The sequence below is a fragment of the Amphibalanus amphitrite genome, unplaced genomic scaffold, assembly GCF_019059575.1.
Source record: "Amphibalanus amphitrite isolate SeventyFive unplaced genomic scaffold, NRLGWU_Aamphi_draft 000304F_arrow, whole genome shotgun sequence".
Taxonomy (NCBI): Eukaryota; Metazoa; Arthropoda; class Thecostraca; order Balanomorpha; family Balanidae; genus Amphibalanus; species Amphibalanus amphitrite.
Genome location: NW_024881799.1, coordinates 411,626 through 429,300, shown reverse-complemented (window position 1 = coordinate 429,300; position 17,675 = coordinate 411,626). Strand labels below are relative to the sequence as shown.

Genomic DNA, 17,675 nt, shown 5'->3' with positions numbered 1-17,675 from the left:
GCAGTCTTCGCTGCCTAGGCTGGCGGAACTTTGCCGACTTCAGAAGCCCTCGTAGTGACGGTTTTGTCTGGTTTAACTCCCGGACTTCAACACGCAAAACGCAAACGAAGGGCTTTGTGGGTAACGCCGTTAGTTTTATTTTCCGATCTAGAGTAAACCGTTTTCATAGATAGGTGAATCCAGGAGATGGCGACGTTTGAGCAGCTGCATTGTCTGTCGCGGTGTGGAATAGCTTCATGCAGCTGCAGAGCAGCCTGCTAACAATGATGCGTTGCGTCAGCGTAAGTCACATAACTTCATGTGCTGATTGGTATGACCTTTGTTTTGGTGCGGGCAGCGTTCGTATTCAGGCTCATAGCCACATAAGAGCCACTTTGAGAACAAGCTTCCCCGAAGCTGTCTGCAATTCTGCATGTGTTCAAAGATAAATTGTCAGCGAAATGACACTACCAGCACTACCACCAGGGCATTGAGTTTCCAGCGTTATTGGCGCGTTTTTTTTTTTGCTCATTACCACAGAAAGCTGCTCCGGGCCATACACCTTTGCGAATGGCACCGACAGAAAAAAAAATCCTTTGTATCGGAGGCAATGCCAAGGCCGAGGTAGTGTGATGGCTAGTAATCACGTGACGATCGATGGCGTCCCTTCAGCGATAATGGCAGGGGGCACGTGACCATCGCCGTCGCCGGCGGGCATCATTCTCCGGGAAATTGACTGGGTGTCGAGAAAGGGAGATGGAACAGTCGGTGGTAGGGTGAATGGAGGCAGAATCTGAGTAGTTTATGTGGTTGCCGTCTGTGGAGGTCAGACAGTATTGCGTTTAATGGCGCTGGCGCGGGGCGTCGTCAGTCGTTTGAAACACCAGTCAGTAGCTTCTGTCTTTGGCTTTTGGCATTTTCTCGTGTAGTAAAGCCGGTAGCATTTGACACCGTTTTGCACGGTCAGAACCATGACTGCCGTCTGCCCCTGTATCGCGTTATGCAGTCGCGTGTTGGCATGCCTGCCATCACACCCTATCCGGGGTCAGGGCTCAGCGCGGTCCCCTGGTACGGGTCAAAGGTCAGGGAGGTCGCTCGACCGGCCTGGCGTCCCGCGATGACCTCGCCTGACCTTCACTGCCTCTGGCGAGGCGAGGCCGGCGTGCGAACGATATTAGCCGTTTGGGTCCGTTGGGTAGGTTATCTGAATGGGCCACGGCCAATGCCATGGGATTGGCAGTGGCGGAAGAAAAGGGTAAATGTGATGGACCGCTCTGGGAGTGGTGGAAGCGACGTGGAATAGTGATGGGTGATTGTGGAACCGTGATCGGGATTGGAGGTGGAGGAAAGGTGGTGACACGAATGATGGACTGCAGTGAAAGGATCTGTGAAGTGGCACTTACCAGTGGCACCACTTACGCACTTAGTTATGCACCACTAACCAGTGGCGATCTTTATCACCGTTAACCATTGGTAGGTATCTGCCGGTAACTATGGATCGCCGCCTATCAGTGGTGATGTATGGGTGGTCACTGGTCATTGCTCTCCGTTTATTTTTCTTGTTGCTTGCTGGTGACTGACTGCTCCTGACCGGATGTTGGTGTTATGTTGGTGATGTCACGGTTAGCTCAGTGTGTGTGTGTGTGTGGGGGGGGTTGAGAAGGATTGTGTCGTGTCAGGTGTAGGCTCCTTAGATCGATGATTACGGAGCGAGCGAAGCGAGCGTAGTCTTTCCTTAGATTAAAGGTAGTGTGCCAGCTTTCTTGGACCATATGGAGTTAATGACCCGGATAAGGACAACCGGATTTTTAGAACTTATCCATACCTTCAAAACTTATGGAAACGTCTTAAATTCTTCAAATTTTGAGTACCCCAGTGCGAAATTCGCCCCGACGGGTTGTCGGTCGTACCCCAACCACATTTCACACCACTATGAACAATAAATGCACACACTAAAATCGCTATTACCGATAGGCTCATCCAATCAAGTTTCGATAAACCCGTTCATCATCATCTCCTGCGGTTTCGAACACGCCTGTTAGGTGGCTTCTGATGCTCGTCGAGGTCGGAATTTCCAAATACGCGTGGTGCGTCGGGCCGCGCGCTCTGACTTCGGCCAAGAAAAATGCGTCAGCTGATCATTGTCATTTCTGCCACTTGCGTGTGGTGTAATGGGGTCATAACTTAAGAGACGGCTGTTTCATATCAATTATTTTACATAAAATCATATTTCAAACCACAAATTAATGTTCGACAGCCAAATTTAAGAAACAATACCAATACAGGCTTACAGTTTAAGTATGTATGGTTTAAAGGGACCCTCCCACCTTCAAAAAAGTTAATGAATTGGCACGAAAGTGATGTCGCTCGGTTCAGAAAGAGCGAAAACGAATATCTACCAAATTTCATCGAAAAATATTCACCGGTTTTCAAGATATTAGACTTTTAATTTTGTTTACTTTTTGGGATCTCCGCTGTTCCTAGCGACTTTATTTGAAAGTGCGGCATTTGTTGCGCGCAAAGCAGCATATACCACCGCGTGCTACCAAACGTTTTAGTAAAAGATTTAAAAATCGTTAGATCTCCGCTGACGTCACAAATTCTAAGGGGGCATACCAATGCACTAGCCCCTTAGAATCCGAAAACTGCAAGTTTGAAATTCCATATCTCCGAATTAAAGCATTTGTCGATGTTGTGAGTGCCCAAACCGGTATTTGCAGGTCATGGCCACCAATTTGGCTATCTCAACTCAAAACTAATGTTAAGGTGGGAGTGTCCCTTTAAGGATCGACATTGTGTTGTCTACGATTAGACAGCTGATAACTCATTCCCGTACGTCGTATGGTCGTAACACTATAATGACCTTTGCTTATTGTCACAAGTGCGCCGCATTCGCGATTGTTGCCCGACGCCTGTTTGCAGGTGAGCCCACTACAGTTGTTATACATATCTAAAAACCGATAAACTTTTAGGCGAAAAAGGCACTATTCCAGGCCCATTTTTGATTTTTTTTTTGCGATATTAGGTAAAAACAGAAGCTTTGGGAATTCAGTTTTGGTCTATGTTTGTGGATGTAGAGAGACTCTAATAGCCTAAGGTCAAGCTCCAGGTAACTCCTCTGCAGAATTGTAAAATCGTTAATTGAGAAGGCGGTGCCACACTCATCAGAGTGGTCTTTAACTGAAGAGGGCTTTGGGCTAAATACCATTAAGCCAGTGCGGTCAGAAATCCCCATGTGCTGGCACACTCTAGTAGTGAGGCGTACATGAGTGGACCCAATGTACGACTCCCCACACGAGGAGCAACAAAACTGGTATTGAACAAAACTGGTTTGAGTTTTTTTACTTTCATCCCTCAGACTGTTAAGAAGGCTGTCATGCAATCTGCCATTTTCAGGGCATTCCGGCTCTGCTCTGATTTTAAACTGTTTGACAGCGAACTCAAGTTCCTACGAAAGTTCTTTCAAAACAATGGCTTTCCAACAAACATGTTTGATTTTCATGTTAGAAAGTTCCTTGACAGACAATATGCAGCAATATCGAGCGAAGTCATCGTGCCCAAGCTGGAGAAGTACCTAGTACTACCTTACTTTGGTGCACAATCCCTTAGCCTACGAAAAGACCTCATAACTTTACTGACGTCCTTCTATCCCTATCTTGACCCCAAGGTGATTCTAAGAAACACCTTCACCATCGGTTCTATCTTCCGCTTCAAAGACAGGGTTCCCAAAGCTTGCCGCTCTGGTGTTGTATACCAGTTTTGTTGCTCCTCGTGTGGGGAGTCGTACATTGGGTCCACTCATGTACGCCTCACTACTAGAGTGTGCCAGCACATGGGGATTTCTGACCGCACTGGCTTAATGGTATTTAGCCCAAAGCCCTCTTCAGTTAAAGACCACTCTGATGAGTGTGGCACCGCCTTCTCAATTAACGATTTTACAATTCTGCAGAGGAGTTACCTGGAGCTTGACCTTAGGCTATTAGAGTCTCTCTACATCCAAAAACAGAAGCTTCTTATCCTAGGAAAAATAAAACGGGAAATCTTTCAAAGGTGGCACACTACCTTTAACGGAAATTTCTGAGTATGAGCGGCCGGCCGGCCGCGAGTTTCCTAAGTGTGGAACTATTCATGCCGTAGCCCGTTCGAGTGACGTCATCACTCGGCGCTGGCGGCTAGGTGCATGGATTGGCGGGTCCTTAAGTTGGCGAAGAGGCGGAGCCAGTTATCCTGCGTAAATATTTAGTCAGTCTTAATTTTAGCGAGTTCCCTAGTTAGAGAAAGAGTAACATGCTCTACGTGAATATATAACCGGTGTTATTTCAGTTATCGGTCGTGCATTCGCCCACCCTGGAAGCATATCTCCTACGAGGTGCTTGTGTTTTGACGGTGGGGTTTGTGCACTGCGTTTCGCTTCAGCATTGAGCACATGTCTTCAGTAGGTATTACGGCTGGTGATACTGCCTATCGGCATTGAATGATGTTTGACACCAATAGGACATAAATTAGCAGGAAGTGCGAATTTATTATTAGCAGATTTATTAGCGAGATTATTAGCAGATTCATTAGCGGATTTATTATTTATTTTATAGCAAGTAGTGCGGATCTATAGTGCGGATAGTGAGTGACGCCATCTGGACCGATGCTGGAGACGGTAGCGCCACCTGCTGCCACTTGACTGCTCGCTACTTGTAACAGTGCCTGGCTGGTGCGGGTTACGGACAAAAGTACGTATCGCTAAAGTACGTAGGACAAAAGTACCTTATGACGCATAATATAAGGTGACTGCAAAATATGAGGAGCATGGATGAATTTATTTGTGAGACATTGACGCCTTAGTAATACATAATTGTTCCCAACACAAGCTATGCATTAGATTTTAATGTAATTGCTCAACTTCCCATAATAACACCAGGGGCGCTAGTGCCGCGCGCCGCTAGCATATAATCGTGCAGCGATTGGTCAGCCGGCTGTGAGCCATGACGTCACAGCTTGTAACGTCATCTCGGCGAAGCTTGCGCCAATCATAGACCTTAGGTATGGGCAGTTCCACACTTAGGAAACTCGCCGGCCGGCCGGCCGGCCGGCCGTGGTCACGCTTTTGCGAGGCTTATATCTCAGCAACCACTTGACCGATTTACACGCGGTAATTTTTGTAGGGTAGCTTCGTTCCTTCTACCAAGTATTGGACTATTCCCGATGCATGTGGGTGACCCCTTATGCACGTGCCACGTGCAAAACGAAGAGGTGTCACTTTTGTAATTGTTGCAATATCTCGGTAACTACTTGGCCGATTGCGCTGAAAGTTAGCATGTAGGTAGGCACCCACTAGGCAATGCATATCCATGTGCCAGAGTTGGGGTGCTGCTGCACGTGCGCACGTGCAGGGGTCGATTCCAGATCTCGAGAATGGCTGGACCGATAGCGCTCAAATTTGGTACACGGTTAGGGACCATTTAGTAGGGTGCCGTGCAAAAGTCAGATGGGACCCATTTTGCACGTGCGCACGTGCAGGGTGCCGCTTCCAGATCTCGAGAACGGCTGGGCCGATTGTGCTCAAATTTGGCACATCGCTAGGGACCGGTTAGTAAGGTGCCGTGCACAAGTCAGTTGGAGGTGCCCCCTCAAAATTTCGCACGTGCAAGGCCCACCCTCTCGCTCGCTCCGTTAGTCGCCCCAAAAGGCGTTATACTGGTAAGCATATATTCAAATTGGCTGGCATGCCAAGAATCTTAGACGCTCCAACGAAGAGGGGACTCCCTAGTAGGGAGTCCCCTCGCAATATCTCGCCATGGCGAGATAGTCCCTACAGTTACATTTGAGACTACCCTTACACTGCATAACTGCAGAACCGTGCTGAGCTGTCCCGGCGGGCTAGATTTAACAACCTGTGTCATGTCTCGGCTCGGTGAGGCTCGTTGTAGCCAGGCGGGCTGCTGAGTGGGCTTTGAATGTGACAAGCATGGGGCTGTACCGGACAGTTCCTTTATATTAGGTATGCAAGAGGTGTGAATGAGAGAAATAGGTCTCACTGCTCGGGGTTTATTTTTATTTATAAGCAAACAAACGAGGCATATTATTATGCAGGTATTATCATGGTGAAAGTGACCGGTCATGTGTGTTGTGTGTATCTATCGTAGACCCGTCTGAAACCTCAAAAGGCATCTTCTCAATCAGCAGTCAGCGCTGAATGCATTACATATGATTCTGGCCGATCTACACTCTCACAATGTATACTGCATTGCGTCGCGCTCGAACCACCTGCTCATGCCGTTCTTTCGTACTTATCAATAGCCCCGTCGCGAACAGCGTTCGACTCGAACGCACCTTGGCCGGGGCGCTCGCATCCCATTGGCTCGCGCATGACGACCTTGACCGTGTAACCACGTGACTGCTTGACCTCAGGCATGGAGACAGGATGATGGATTTGCCGGGGGCTGTCAACAAGACCGCATGTAATGCAAACATCGGTTCAGTATGTTTGTCGGCAGTGCTTAGACCTTAGTTTTTATCCTTTGGTCTCGAGGGTCCTCTTTTATCAAGTTTTTTTTTTGTAGCATCATATAAACCATTCCTATCCAGCGGAAGCGCCAAACTCAAAGCTGAAAGTTTCATCTTCAGGAATATTTTGCGTAATCATATGCGCTCTGATTGCATCAAGAGCGGGTATTGTGTCGTATTTGTTTCAAACTTTGCAGCTTGCATCGCAGACTAATCTAATTATTGAGATACTTGCGCCCAGGTTCAACATTTTTTTTCCGCGGCCAAATTTCTTCTGAAAAGTTCAAAGGGCGCGAGGCTCTTTAGTGAATGTTGGTGTGTTCTCCCTGACATAAAAACAAAGTCTCGCATTAGGAAGCCCTATACAAATGGTTAGTATGCGATGCATCAAGAATAGCGACCAAAATGGTTTCCTGTGGAGGTTATGTAATGGGAATTGTAAAAGGACCAAGCCTTTGAAGGCTAGCTTCAGGGTAGCTCTAGCTTCAAGCGCAACTGTTTCTGTTTAACCGTACGCTTATCAGAACCAATCTGGCTACTGGTTTCATGCCTCGGTAGCTTCACGCACGTCCTGGTTCAGCTGGCACATCACTTTCCAAAGGCCATCCGACGTTTAGACTCGATTATTCCGGAGGCACCCGTACCCGCGCGCCCCTCACATGTCATGTTTTTCAATAAAAGGACGGCGGATGACATCAAATGGGTAATATCCCGTCAAGTTTGGCCCCCATGTTTCAAAATTGGCCGGAGTTGTAGTAGAATAACGTCATACACGCCAGTTATGTGTTGGTCCGGAAGTTTCTGAAATGATGTGGTTGTTTTGGACGGTGGCAACAGAATTAGCGCCAGTAGTGGTAGGGGCGATGACGATGATGAGGACGATGACAATGACGTTGACAATGACGATGGCGACGACGATGATGATGATGATGATGACGATATTGGCGGCGGTGATGGCTACCACCGTGCTTTCTTGGGCTATCGCTACCTTTTTGGTTGGTGAAAGTAAACCGCTCGTCTAAAGCATATTTCCCCGTGTAAGCGCGCCCTACTGGGCCCAGTAAAATAAATATCGTTTACAGGATTTGGCAGTAGGTACTGGTTGAACTTGAAGTTTAGCTATATTAAACCGCTTTTAAATGCACAACGGTTTTAATTAACGATGTCCATCGTAGGTATTGACGTTTTCAGGAATCTTTTGTTAATTCAGATATGGATTTGGTTACACCGGCATTTTTTTCTCACAATATGCATGTTATACCAATTACCAAATGCCGTGAATACGAAAGTGCGCCACTGGATGAGATTGAGGCCGCCTCCGTAGCACCCTTGCCTGCCAGCATTGCTTAGGTAAGCGCCGTTCTACCTCTCATCTGTGATTGTGCACCGTCAGAACCCGTGCCTCGTGCTCTAATTCTGAAGCAGTGTTGACGGCTGTTCTGCTGTTCTGCTGACATGGCCAGTGGCTCACGATCGCGCTAGCTCACAGACGGTCGCTCAGCACATTGTGATGTCAGCGGTCCTCGTTAAATTGAACTCAAAACGAGCTGGTTTGGAACTTGTGTGAGTTGATTGTGTGCTACGTCATATCATGTAAGATACATCTGTACGTTTATTTTCTTCGCTACCAGGTACGCCTTTTTGCTATTTTACAAGATCCGTTTTTTCATTTTGTTGGAAGGGGCCTTGTAGATCTTATTTCGAACTGCAACATTATTAGGAAACCGGACCACGAACGGCACCTTTCCTGCCCCGTTACGCGCTTTATCTCGAAGTATCCTCGAATATCATGCATTCATTCATACAAGCTATTAGCTAACACAAATTCATGGGATGTTTTCCTCTTTTATGGGACTAGAGCGTCGCATGTTCGGCTGCTAGACCCGTCTGAACAATTCCACTTGTCCGTACCTTCATCTTCTGACAGACAAAAAAGGCTGCCATTACGCTTCTCAACGCCTCCCTGACTGTTTCGCCATTCTTTGCTGGCCCAATATTCGCCCCTCCCCTGGTTGTGCCTTTCTTGTGGTGTCCCTCCCACCCATTTCTGCTCGCTCCGTCCGGTAAAGCCGGTCTCAGTCTAACTTCTCCAACTCAGCCTAGGGGATCGCCGTGGGCTCTAAACACAAACGCTGGCGGAAAATTGCCGGGCGAGTTTTTCTTCTTCTTCGCCTCGCTCGCGCTGAAGTCGCCAACTTTTCGCGGGGGTTTCTATTTAATTACGCACTGTGTCTTGCCGGTGGAAGAGAGACGCTTTCAGTCGGCGCTCCGTGCCGGGAATTTATGATGGTGACTCCACGGTCGATTGAGAGAGGTTGGGGTAGATAGGGTCGAGGGGCTGTTGTCAGATATGCGTGGTTGAAGGTTGAAGATGGCTGAAATCGCGTGTAAGAGAGATGGAGATAAGTATTGGGACAATCGTTGCGCCAGCTTACCCATAATCTGAAATCTGTTGCCTGTGTTATAACCGGTAGACAGCCTGCGCCGAAGTATCGCCTGGTGCGGCGTGGGGGGGTTTGTTGACGCGGTAATATGAAGCGATCAATGCCACTTGAGGCTGGTTGAACGGGCAGTAACTGCGCCGGCTACTATTTTGATCGGCAGGAGGTGGGAGTGGGGAGTAGGTATTTGGAGTATCGAGCTCCAGATTGCTCTCAAATAGTGCTGAGAGATTGGTGGGTAGAAATGTCAACGATGTGATACGGTTGAGTTAGTTGCGTTGTAGCCTAGTGATTTCATTGAGATGGCTTCAACAGCGTTAGTCTGCTTTTTGTGGTCTTCTGCGTTTAACTGATTGATATAGACGTCGTTCTATTTGTGATATCTTGTCCTGCCAATAGCTCAACGTCTTGCTATGCCAATAGTACCATGGAAGTTAGGCAGAGAAAGTATCCGTGACTTTTTCCTAACTGCTTGCTGGACATGCTGAGCTCAATCATATATAAATGCCTACTGGGCAGGAGCCGTACCGCGGCCTGACTACGTGCGTGACGCCTGATGTGCTGCGTAGTTCAGCTGCTGCAATGTCGCGCAAGCACAGACTTTTTTAGGCAATAGGCATGTGTCCGTCGCCTCAGTTTTTCCTGCATAGTGGGCTTAATTTATGGATCTCAGCACTCAGCAGTAAGTGCGCTGTTTATGGATGCGACAATGAGAAACTTGAGTGTTCATCGCGCCTTGGGTTAAAACAAAATGTATTGTTTAATATGACTGAGCATTGTGAGCAATGGGCAATTGAGCATATCCAATGTTCATAGTCACCTCTACATATAGAGGTGACTTAACAAATACTAAAAAAGCGGGTAAAATCTTGCATTATGGTGAAGTACGTACCTTGCGCTCCTTATTTATCATCCTTATCCTTGTTCTGCCGGGCTGTCGGTTTCCATAGCGTGCTTACGACATTTCTTCTGCTTACGTAGCCGAGATTGCTGAAGCGCAAGTTGAACTCGATGACGTTCATACACGCCACACGAAGAGCTTGACCAGCTTTATTCTGCTTTGTCTTCCACTATACCACATGACATCAAATGGTCACACCGCTGCATTCTGGGCAGCGTGATGGCATAACATAAGCTCCTTTATAATACTACTTGACATTTAAGATGCCGTTTACTGAAGACGGTGCATCAAACATAAGCACGTGCCCCCCTTGGACGTAATGGATTGAGGGTTGAACCCCGCGGAGCTGTTCCGTCTAGATCTTGGCGGTCAGAAGGTGCACCTGCAGTGGGACCGGTCGGGTGGTGAGGTGCGCCTGTTCGCACGTGCGTCGGTGCGGTGTACCGTGACCAATGACCATGCTCTGCTCGTGCATTTTTCACGTGTAGAAGCGGAGAGAGTGTGGTCTACAAGGGACTTGCGAGGTCGACGGTCGAGAGCAGGATGGGATTGGACATTGCCATAGGATCAAGCACCCAGCATATCAAATAATATTTAATGTTCCTAACGTACTCTTTAAAGCTCCGGGCCATTTTTCGATTTTTTTTTTTCAAGATGGGCACTTGGGCATTCGAGTTGATAACTTTTAAATATTAGTTTTTGGTCGGGATCTTTTAGTTTCCCATGCGTATGATCACACCGCTTTGACCTTTATGTTAAAGGGTCAGATCACAGCTTCGTCAAACATGCACTCTTGTAACATGCCTCTCAACTCATGGTACCACGAAATCCACCTGAAGTTCACTGATATGCCGTGTTAAGCGTGCTCACTAACCCGGCTTATCAAGTGCATGTAACTTGTTTTTAGTCAGCGGCTTTGTAATATGGTAACAATGCTGCCAAAGCGGACAAATGCGGATTGTTCCGGTTAGTGAACTGCATCATCTTCTTTGATCGCAGTGTTCAGGAAAGTGGTCCTTCGTGGAGCGTGTTTGGATTTTTATGATTTCTTTTCCTCTGCTCAGCTGGAGCAATATGGATGAAGCCGGATGATTTTCCTTTGTCTTAATGTTATGAGACGTACCCCATTTTTAGCATGTTTGCACACACTTCAAGTGACTTCAATGTCGTCATCAGGCACGGCTAAAGCTCCCATGACCCATTGTATCATATATCTACGTAATCAGTGCATAGCATAGTGTAAGAAATAGCTGGGAGGCGGAGTTAAAAAGACAGGCATGTCTGCATGCTTGCCATGATGCACATGTGGAGATGGTGGGACGGATACCTACGTGCACGGTGCAGACAGACAGATAGACAGACAGACAGAAAGACATTCAGGCAGACGAACAGACCGTATGTTCCAATCCAGTCATACCATGACCTGCGATCCGTCAGTGTACTGTTTATGTGTGTATCGGTCTTGCCCCTCGAAGTCTGCTGCATCTATTGTCACAACGGGTCGGTCAGGAGCCCACTGCAATGGTCGGTGGTCAACGCTTCTTAGCGACGTCCGTCTTGTGTTGTACTTTAAGGTTTGAATGGAACAGCAGTAATATCTATGTATTTGGTCGATAGTTGATAACAGTGGTTATGCTTACTTACATGAGGTTTTGTTTACATGCTTTGTTATCTGAAGTAAGGCCCTTCCCCACTCGCAATCAGGCCTTCCCCTGATTCGAGGTGTTATTTACAGCATGCGCATTACGCTATTCAGATAGTTTGAAGCGTCTTCAAAACTGCTTTGCCCGAGCTGCATTAATTTTACCGTTTGTGCCACCTGTTTGATGTTGATTGAACAGGAAGAATCCGGGGTGACTATTGTTAACTACAGTCTGAATGAAGCTCTAGTCAAACCCTGCCGCCGTGCAAGATCCGGCAGGGTTTCCTGAACATCCGGAACGAGACACTTCTGTGTAGTGATGGGCTCGGTAGTTTACATGATTCGGGGTGTCACCGGGTGGTGGCCTCCTTCCTCTTGCCAGGACGGGTTATGCGGAAGGACTTGCCATTGTTTTAGTTATGGTGATATGGTTGCGATTCATCGAAATGCTTCGTCGTACCTTGTTCAACACAACTGCTTTTTGCAGGTTTTGGTATACATACGTTGGTCAATGCTTGCCTAAAAATATGAAGTTGTCATCCTTCCGCCTCGATATCCTCAAGGAATAGGTACAAGCTTTTTGGTCTGGAACATTTTAACTTATTTTGCGCGGCTCACAAATCACACACAACCAAAATATGGTGATAGTAACTACAAATAGATCACTGAAGGGCTCCCTCAGCGCTCTCGGCAAGTGCCTTTCGCTGTTGGGAATTCATGCCATCAATGTTTCACCCAAGGCGTTTCACCCAAGGCCCTAACACTACTGGTTTCAGCGATGCCTTTGTGGGCCGAGCGGCAGGGCCCTCCGGAGGCGACGTCTCACAGATATGCGACATGGCTCATCACCAGGGTGCCATAACCACAATGGGATGTCAGGCGGCGTATGGCGAATGATTCGCATTCCGCGCAATGAATTTGGACCGGGGCCGCCAGAGGAATTACATACGGTGTCTAGTGTGACGCATTTTTCAACAGGTCTGCCAGTGTGGTGGAATTAATACCGCGCGGGATCTTTGGAAGAGAATGTTGGTCTCATGCCCTGGGTAGCATTCTCGTGCTGTGTGGATGCAAAGGATTTTAAAAGTCGTCTGTAAATGGTTTAAGACCGCGCTCGCGGGACTCCCCTTCAATGCGGTCATTTTCGCTGTCCAGCTTTTCTCATTGTTGTATTGTATTTACACCAGGGCTGCGGAGTCGATGGATTTTCGGCGACTCCGACTCCGACTCCAACTCCGGCTTTCAAAAACCAGCTCCGACCCCGACTCCGACTCCGGGCAGAGTTGTCGACTCCGACCGACTCCAACTCCCGACTCCGACTCCGCAGACCTAGCAGGGCTGCGGAGTCAACAGATTTTTGGTGACTCCAACTCCGACTCCGGCTCGGGTTTTTAAAATCGACTCCGACTCCGACTCCGACTCCGGTCACAACTGTCGACTCCGACCGACTCCGACTCCGACTCCGACTCCGACTCCGCAGCCCTGATTTACACAGATCATGGTTTCATTGTAAGCACGTAAACATATCATGAATGACTTTAGCTCCCACAGGCCACAACAAAGTCATTGAAAGTCACCGCTCCACGGGTCTCGAACCCGGGACCTCTCGCTCTACTCACTGTCGCCGTTCCCTTGTATTTCAGGTCACGAGTACGGTCGCCAGTTGGGCTGTTTCCAGGACAGCCGCACTATGCGACTGTTGCCGTCTATCATGGGCGCTGTGAACGCGACAGAGGACTGCATAGAATACTGCGTCCGCGAGAGCTACGTTTACGCTGGCCTTCAGTACGGGTGAGCATAGCATGATACGGTATACGGTAGCCTAAAGTGTATGCCTAGGATACTGCGTACGGGAGAGCTACGTCTACGCTGGCCTGCAGTATGGGTGAGTGTAGTATGATTACGGAGCGAGCGAAGCGAGCGTAGTCTTTCCTTAGATTAACGGAAATTTCTGAGTATGAGCGGCCGGCCGGCCCCGGCCGGCCGGCCGGCCGGCCGTGGTCACGCTTTTGCGAGGCTTATATCTCAGCAACCACTTGACCGATTTACACGCGGTAATTTTTGTAGGGTAGCTTCATTCCTTCTACCAAGTATTGGACTATTCCTGATGCATGTGGGTGACCCCTTATGCACGTGCCACGTGCAAAACGAAGAGGTGTCCGTTTTGTAATTGTTGCAATATCTCGGTAGGGGAGAGCGGGGAGAGTTGTATCATGTCCAAGTTGTATCAGGGCGAATTGTGCCAAACTTATCCAATGGATGGCGCTCGCGACACGACCAGCCGACGAGGTTTTCCGGGCGCCATCTTTCCCTGTTCTGTCTTGTGGCTGAGTGGACGCGTCTCGAGGTGAGAGCCGATTTTATGTTTTTTAATGTCATTCTAAAAAAATAAGTTGCAAGAAAATGTGTGTTTTGGGCATTTAGATGTGCACGAATTTGAAAGATCTCCGTAGCGGTGGTGAGGGTAGGTTCTAAGGCTGCATGAGTGAAAACGGATTTCTCCAGCTGTCCGCTGTTTTTTTAGCACGAGGATGTTTTTTCCAAGATGGCGGCTAGGTACATGTTGTATCAGAGCCGGGTGGGGTATGTTGTAACATATATGTATGTATGTATGTATGGGTATGTTGCTTTTGATCGCGAAAGCTAAGCCCTGGCTCGCGTTTGTAGGTAGCTAGTCAATGCTCGTTCCATTTCGGCACAATGTGTTGGCTTCTTTGCTCTTAAAGGGACCCTCCCACCTTAATATTAGATTTGAGTTGAGATAGCCAAAATGGGGTCCCTGGCTCACAATTACCGGTTTCGGCCCTCACAACATCGAGAAATGCCTTAAATCGGAAATATTGAATTTCAAAATTGCAGCATTTTGATTCAGAGGGGCTAATGCTTAGGAGTACCCCTCTGAATGTGTGACGTCAGCGCAAATATCTAACGATTTTTAAATGTTTGACTAAAACGTTTTGTAGCACGTGGTGGTGTATGCTATTTGCGCGCAACATCTGCCGCAAACGCCGCACTTCTAAAATAAAGTCGCTAGAAACAGCGGAGATCCCAAAAAAGTAAACAAAAGTAAAAGTCTAATATCTTGAAAACCGGTGAATATTTTTCGGTGAAATTTGGTAGATATTCGTTTTCGCTCTTTCTGAACCGAGCGGCATCACTTTCATGCCAATTCATAAACTTTTTTGAAGGTGGGAGGGTCCCTTTAACGGGCCACTTTTGCGTCTAGTCTGTTGATGTTTCGTTCGGATTGCATTGACCTAAGTTTGGTCTAATAAAGTGAAGCCTTTGAGCATACCTATACATTGTATTAACCCCATTTAATGTTGCTGTTATGTTCAAAACCAGTAACAAGCACACTCCCTGAAACGTGAAATAGTGATACAAATTACCCCACCATGTGATACAACTCACCCAAGCCATGGGGCAAGTTGTATCAAAAACATTGTTCTATTCGGCAGACCGTAGAATAAAAACTGGTAGAGGTAGCGGAAAAGTTACTTTGCACAAAAAAGCAGAAGAATCAAGGAAGAGGATAGTATGGAAATAATGAGTTTATCACGGATAGTTACGAGGTTATGGGTCTCGGAGTAAAAACTGATACAACCCACCCCACTCTCCCCTAACTACTTGGCCGATTGCGCTGAAAGTTGGCATGTAGGTAGGCACCCACTAGGCACTGCATATCCATGTGTCAGAGTTGGGGCGCTGCTGCACGTGCGCACGTGCAGGGGTCGTTTCCAGATCTCGAGAACGGCTCGACCGATTGCGCTCAAATTTGGTACACAGTTAGGGACCGGTTAGTAGGGTGCCGTGCACAAGTCAGTTGGGACCCATTTTGCACGTGCGCACGTGCAGGGTGCCGCTTCCAGATCTCGAGAACGGCTGGGCCGATTGTGCCCAAATTTGGCACATCGCTAGAGACCGGTTAGAAGGGTGCCGTGGACAAGTCAGTTGGAGGTACCCCCTCGCAATTTCGCACGTGCAAGGCCCACCCTCTCGCTCGCTCCGTTAGTCGCCCCAAAAGGCGTTATACTGGTTACGGAGCGAGCGAAGCGAGCGGAGTCTTTCCTTAGATTAACGGAAATTTCTGAGTATGAGCGGCCGGCCGGCCGGCCGGCCGTGGGGACGCTCTTCAAAAGCTAATATCTTAGGAACGGGACATCCGATTGACAAGCGGTCTTCTTTACTGAATGTCACTTGGACGTAAAAGTTCTGTGGTGTGATGGCCACCATGCATTCTTGCCAACCACCGCACGTGGCGCGTGGTAAAGTTGGACATTTTTTAAGAACCCCCAAAATTGCAACCTTAATAACGGCACAACGGCTGGGCCGATTGAATTGAAACTCGGTACACAGTTAGGTCTCCATCAGATAATTCATCTGCATGTGTTAAGGTTGGGGTGCTGCTGCACGTGCGCACGTGCAGGGGTCGTTTCCAGATCTCGAGAACGGCTGGACCGATGGCGCTCAAATTTGGTACACGGTTAGGGACCAGTTAGTAGGGTGCCGTGCACAAGTCAGTTGGGACCCATTTTGCACGTGCGCACGTGCAGGGTGCCGCTTCCAGATCTCGAGAACGGCTGGGCCGATTGTGCTCAAATTTGGCACATCGCTAGAGACCGGTTAGTAGGGTGCCGTGCACAAGTCAGTTGGAGGTACCCCCTCGAAATTTCGCACGTGCAATGCCCACCCTCTCGCTCGCTCCGTTAGTCGCCCCATAAGGCGTTATACTGGTAACGCCACTGTACCTATAGTGTGTAGAGTACTGCGTACGGGAGAGCTACGTCTACGCCGGCCTTCAGTACGGTTGAGTGTAGCATGATACGGCAAAACGCCACAATTAGAAGTACTGCGTCCGGGAGAGCTACGTCACGCCGGCCTGCAGTATGGGCGAGCTCATATAAAGTTCAATACATCGGTGTGTCGTGTATTTGTAGAGCGCGCACACGCTACAGCCTGCATGTTTACATAGCACTGTTTTCCGTTTACCTACAAGTATGTATATTGCTAGTGTCAATGCCATTTATTTGTTTGTTTTGTCACACGGGATCAAGTGCTGGGTACCTATCAGATGTAACAATGTAGATTCTTTCCCGATTGACTATTATTATCGTTCACCATATTTGTCGACTGGCAGTAAATGTAGTCAGTCCGGGACGTGGCACTAAACTAGCAGTGAAAACTACACCGGATGTGTTCGTTTTCTGATGTGCAGCCAACGCCCATCTCCTAGCGGTTGTAAACATAATGCTAAGCCTCCGTGGTGTGCCCGGAGTACCCCGTAATGGTTCTGGATCCTGTTTTATAGGCAGTAACGATTTCCTCTACGGGGTAACTTCTGCGTGACTCGATCCCATCTGCTTCTACTATCAATATCGGCCACCTGAATCTCGTCTCTCCGTTATTTATTTTCCCGTTGGGTGTTGCCTGGGATGGGGTCGGCCGTCTCCCCTATCCTTTGGCTGGTAATCCTCCAATCTTCTGTGAGAACCCGTCGAAGCCTGCATCGCACGGCCCTGCGTTATTTCTCAGCTTCAGTCCGCCATTGGCTTGGCTGGCCGTAAAGTTGAGCCGCGCGAATTGGATGCCGGCGATTTCTCCGAGTTTGGTCCGCTGAAATCACTGACCGGCCCGGCCCGCCGGTTCGGCGCTCTCCGATGAGAACTGAACGGGAAGGCCATTGGCCAGTGTCGGGCGTTCGATGGGCACCGGGGTAATAAAGCTCCCTAATGCACGCTCAGCCACAGATTCCCGTCCCCAGATTCTGTGACGGAGTGCTGTCGCGATCGGTGGGGATAGTATCTGGAAGTCAGCTGCCGGGAATGATTGTCATGGCTCGATCGGGTGGCGGGCCCGATCCCACGATGGGCTGCGCTAAGCATGAGCTAGATCATGCTTACGTCAAAGAAGGCACGATTCTGTCAGAAGTATTTAGATAATGTGCTATCGGTGGCTGATTCTTGAGTCGCTCTGAATGCATTTCTGACGGCCTGCTGTCTTATTCATTCATCTTTCGGTCTCCCTTACGTGCTCAATATCACAAATAATTTCTTATATTATTTAACTTTCAAAATGATGAATGCACCAACCACTACGCATGGATGCTATCATGCTCGTTCCTAATTACTTAATTAGGCCCTCTGCTGGAAGCTGTCTGTCCAAAGCAAAACAATATAACCATTCAAAGGTAACATCGGGACGCTGACATTGCTCT

At 48.3% G+C, this 17,675-nt stretch overlaps 1 protein-coding gene across 1 annotated transcript in view; it reads left to right on the top strand.

Moving 5' to 3' along the window:
• LOC122387960 (xylosyltransferase oxt-like) overlaps nucleotides 1-17,675 on the top strand; it is a 75,707-nt gene that overhangs the window by 14,055 nt on the left and 43,977 nt on the right. Inside the window, exon 3 of the mRNA XM_043378667.1 lies at nucleotides 13,105-13,252. Coding sequence (XP_043234602.1) covers nucleotides 13,105-13,252 — 148 coding nt within the window. The remainder of the gene's footprint in view (nucleotides 1-13,104; nucleotides 13,253-17,675) is intronic.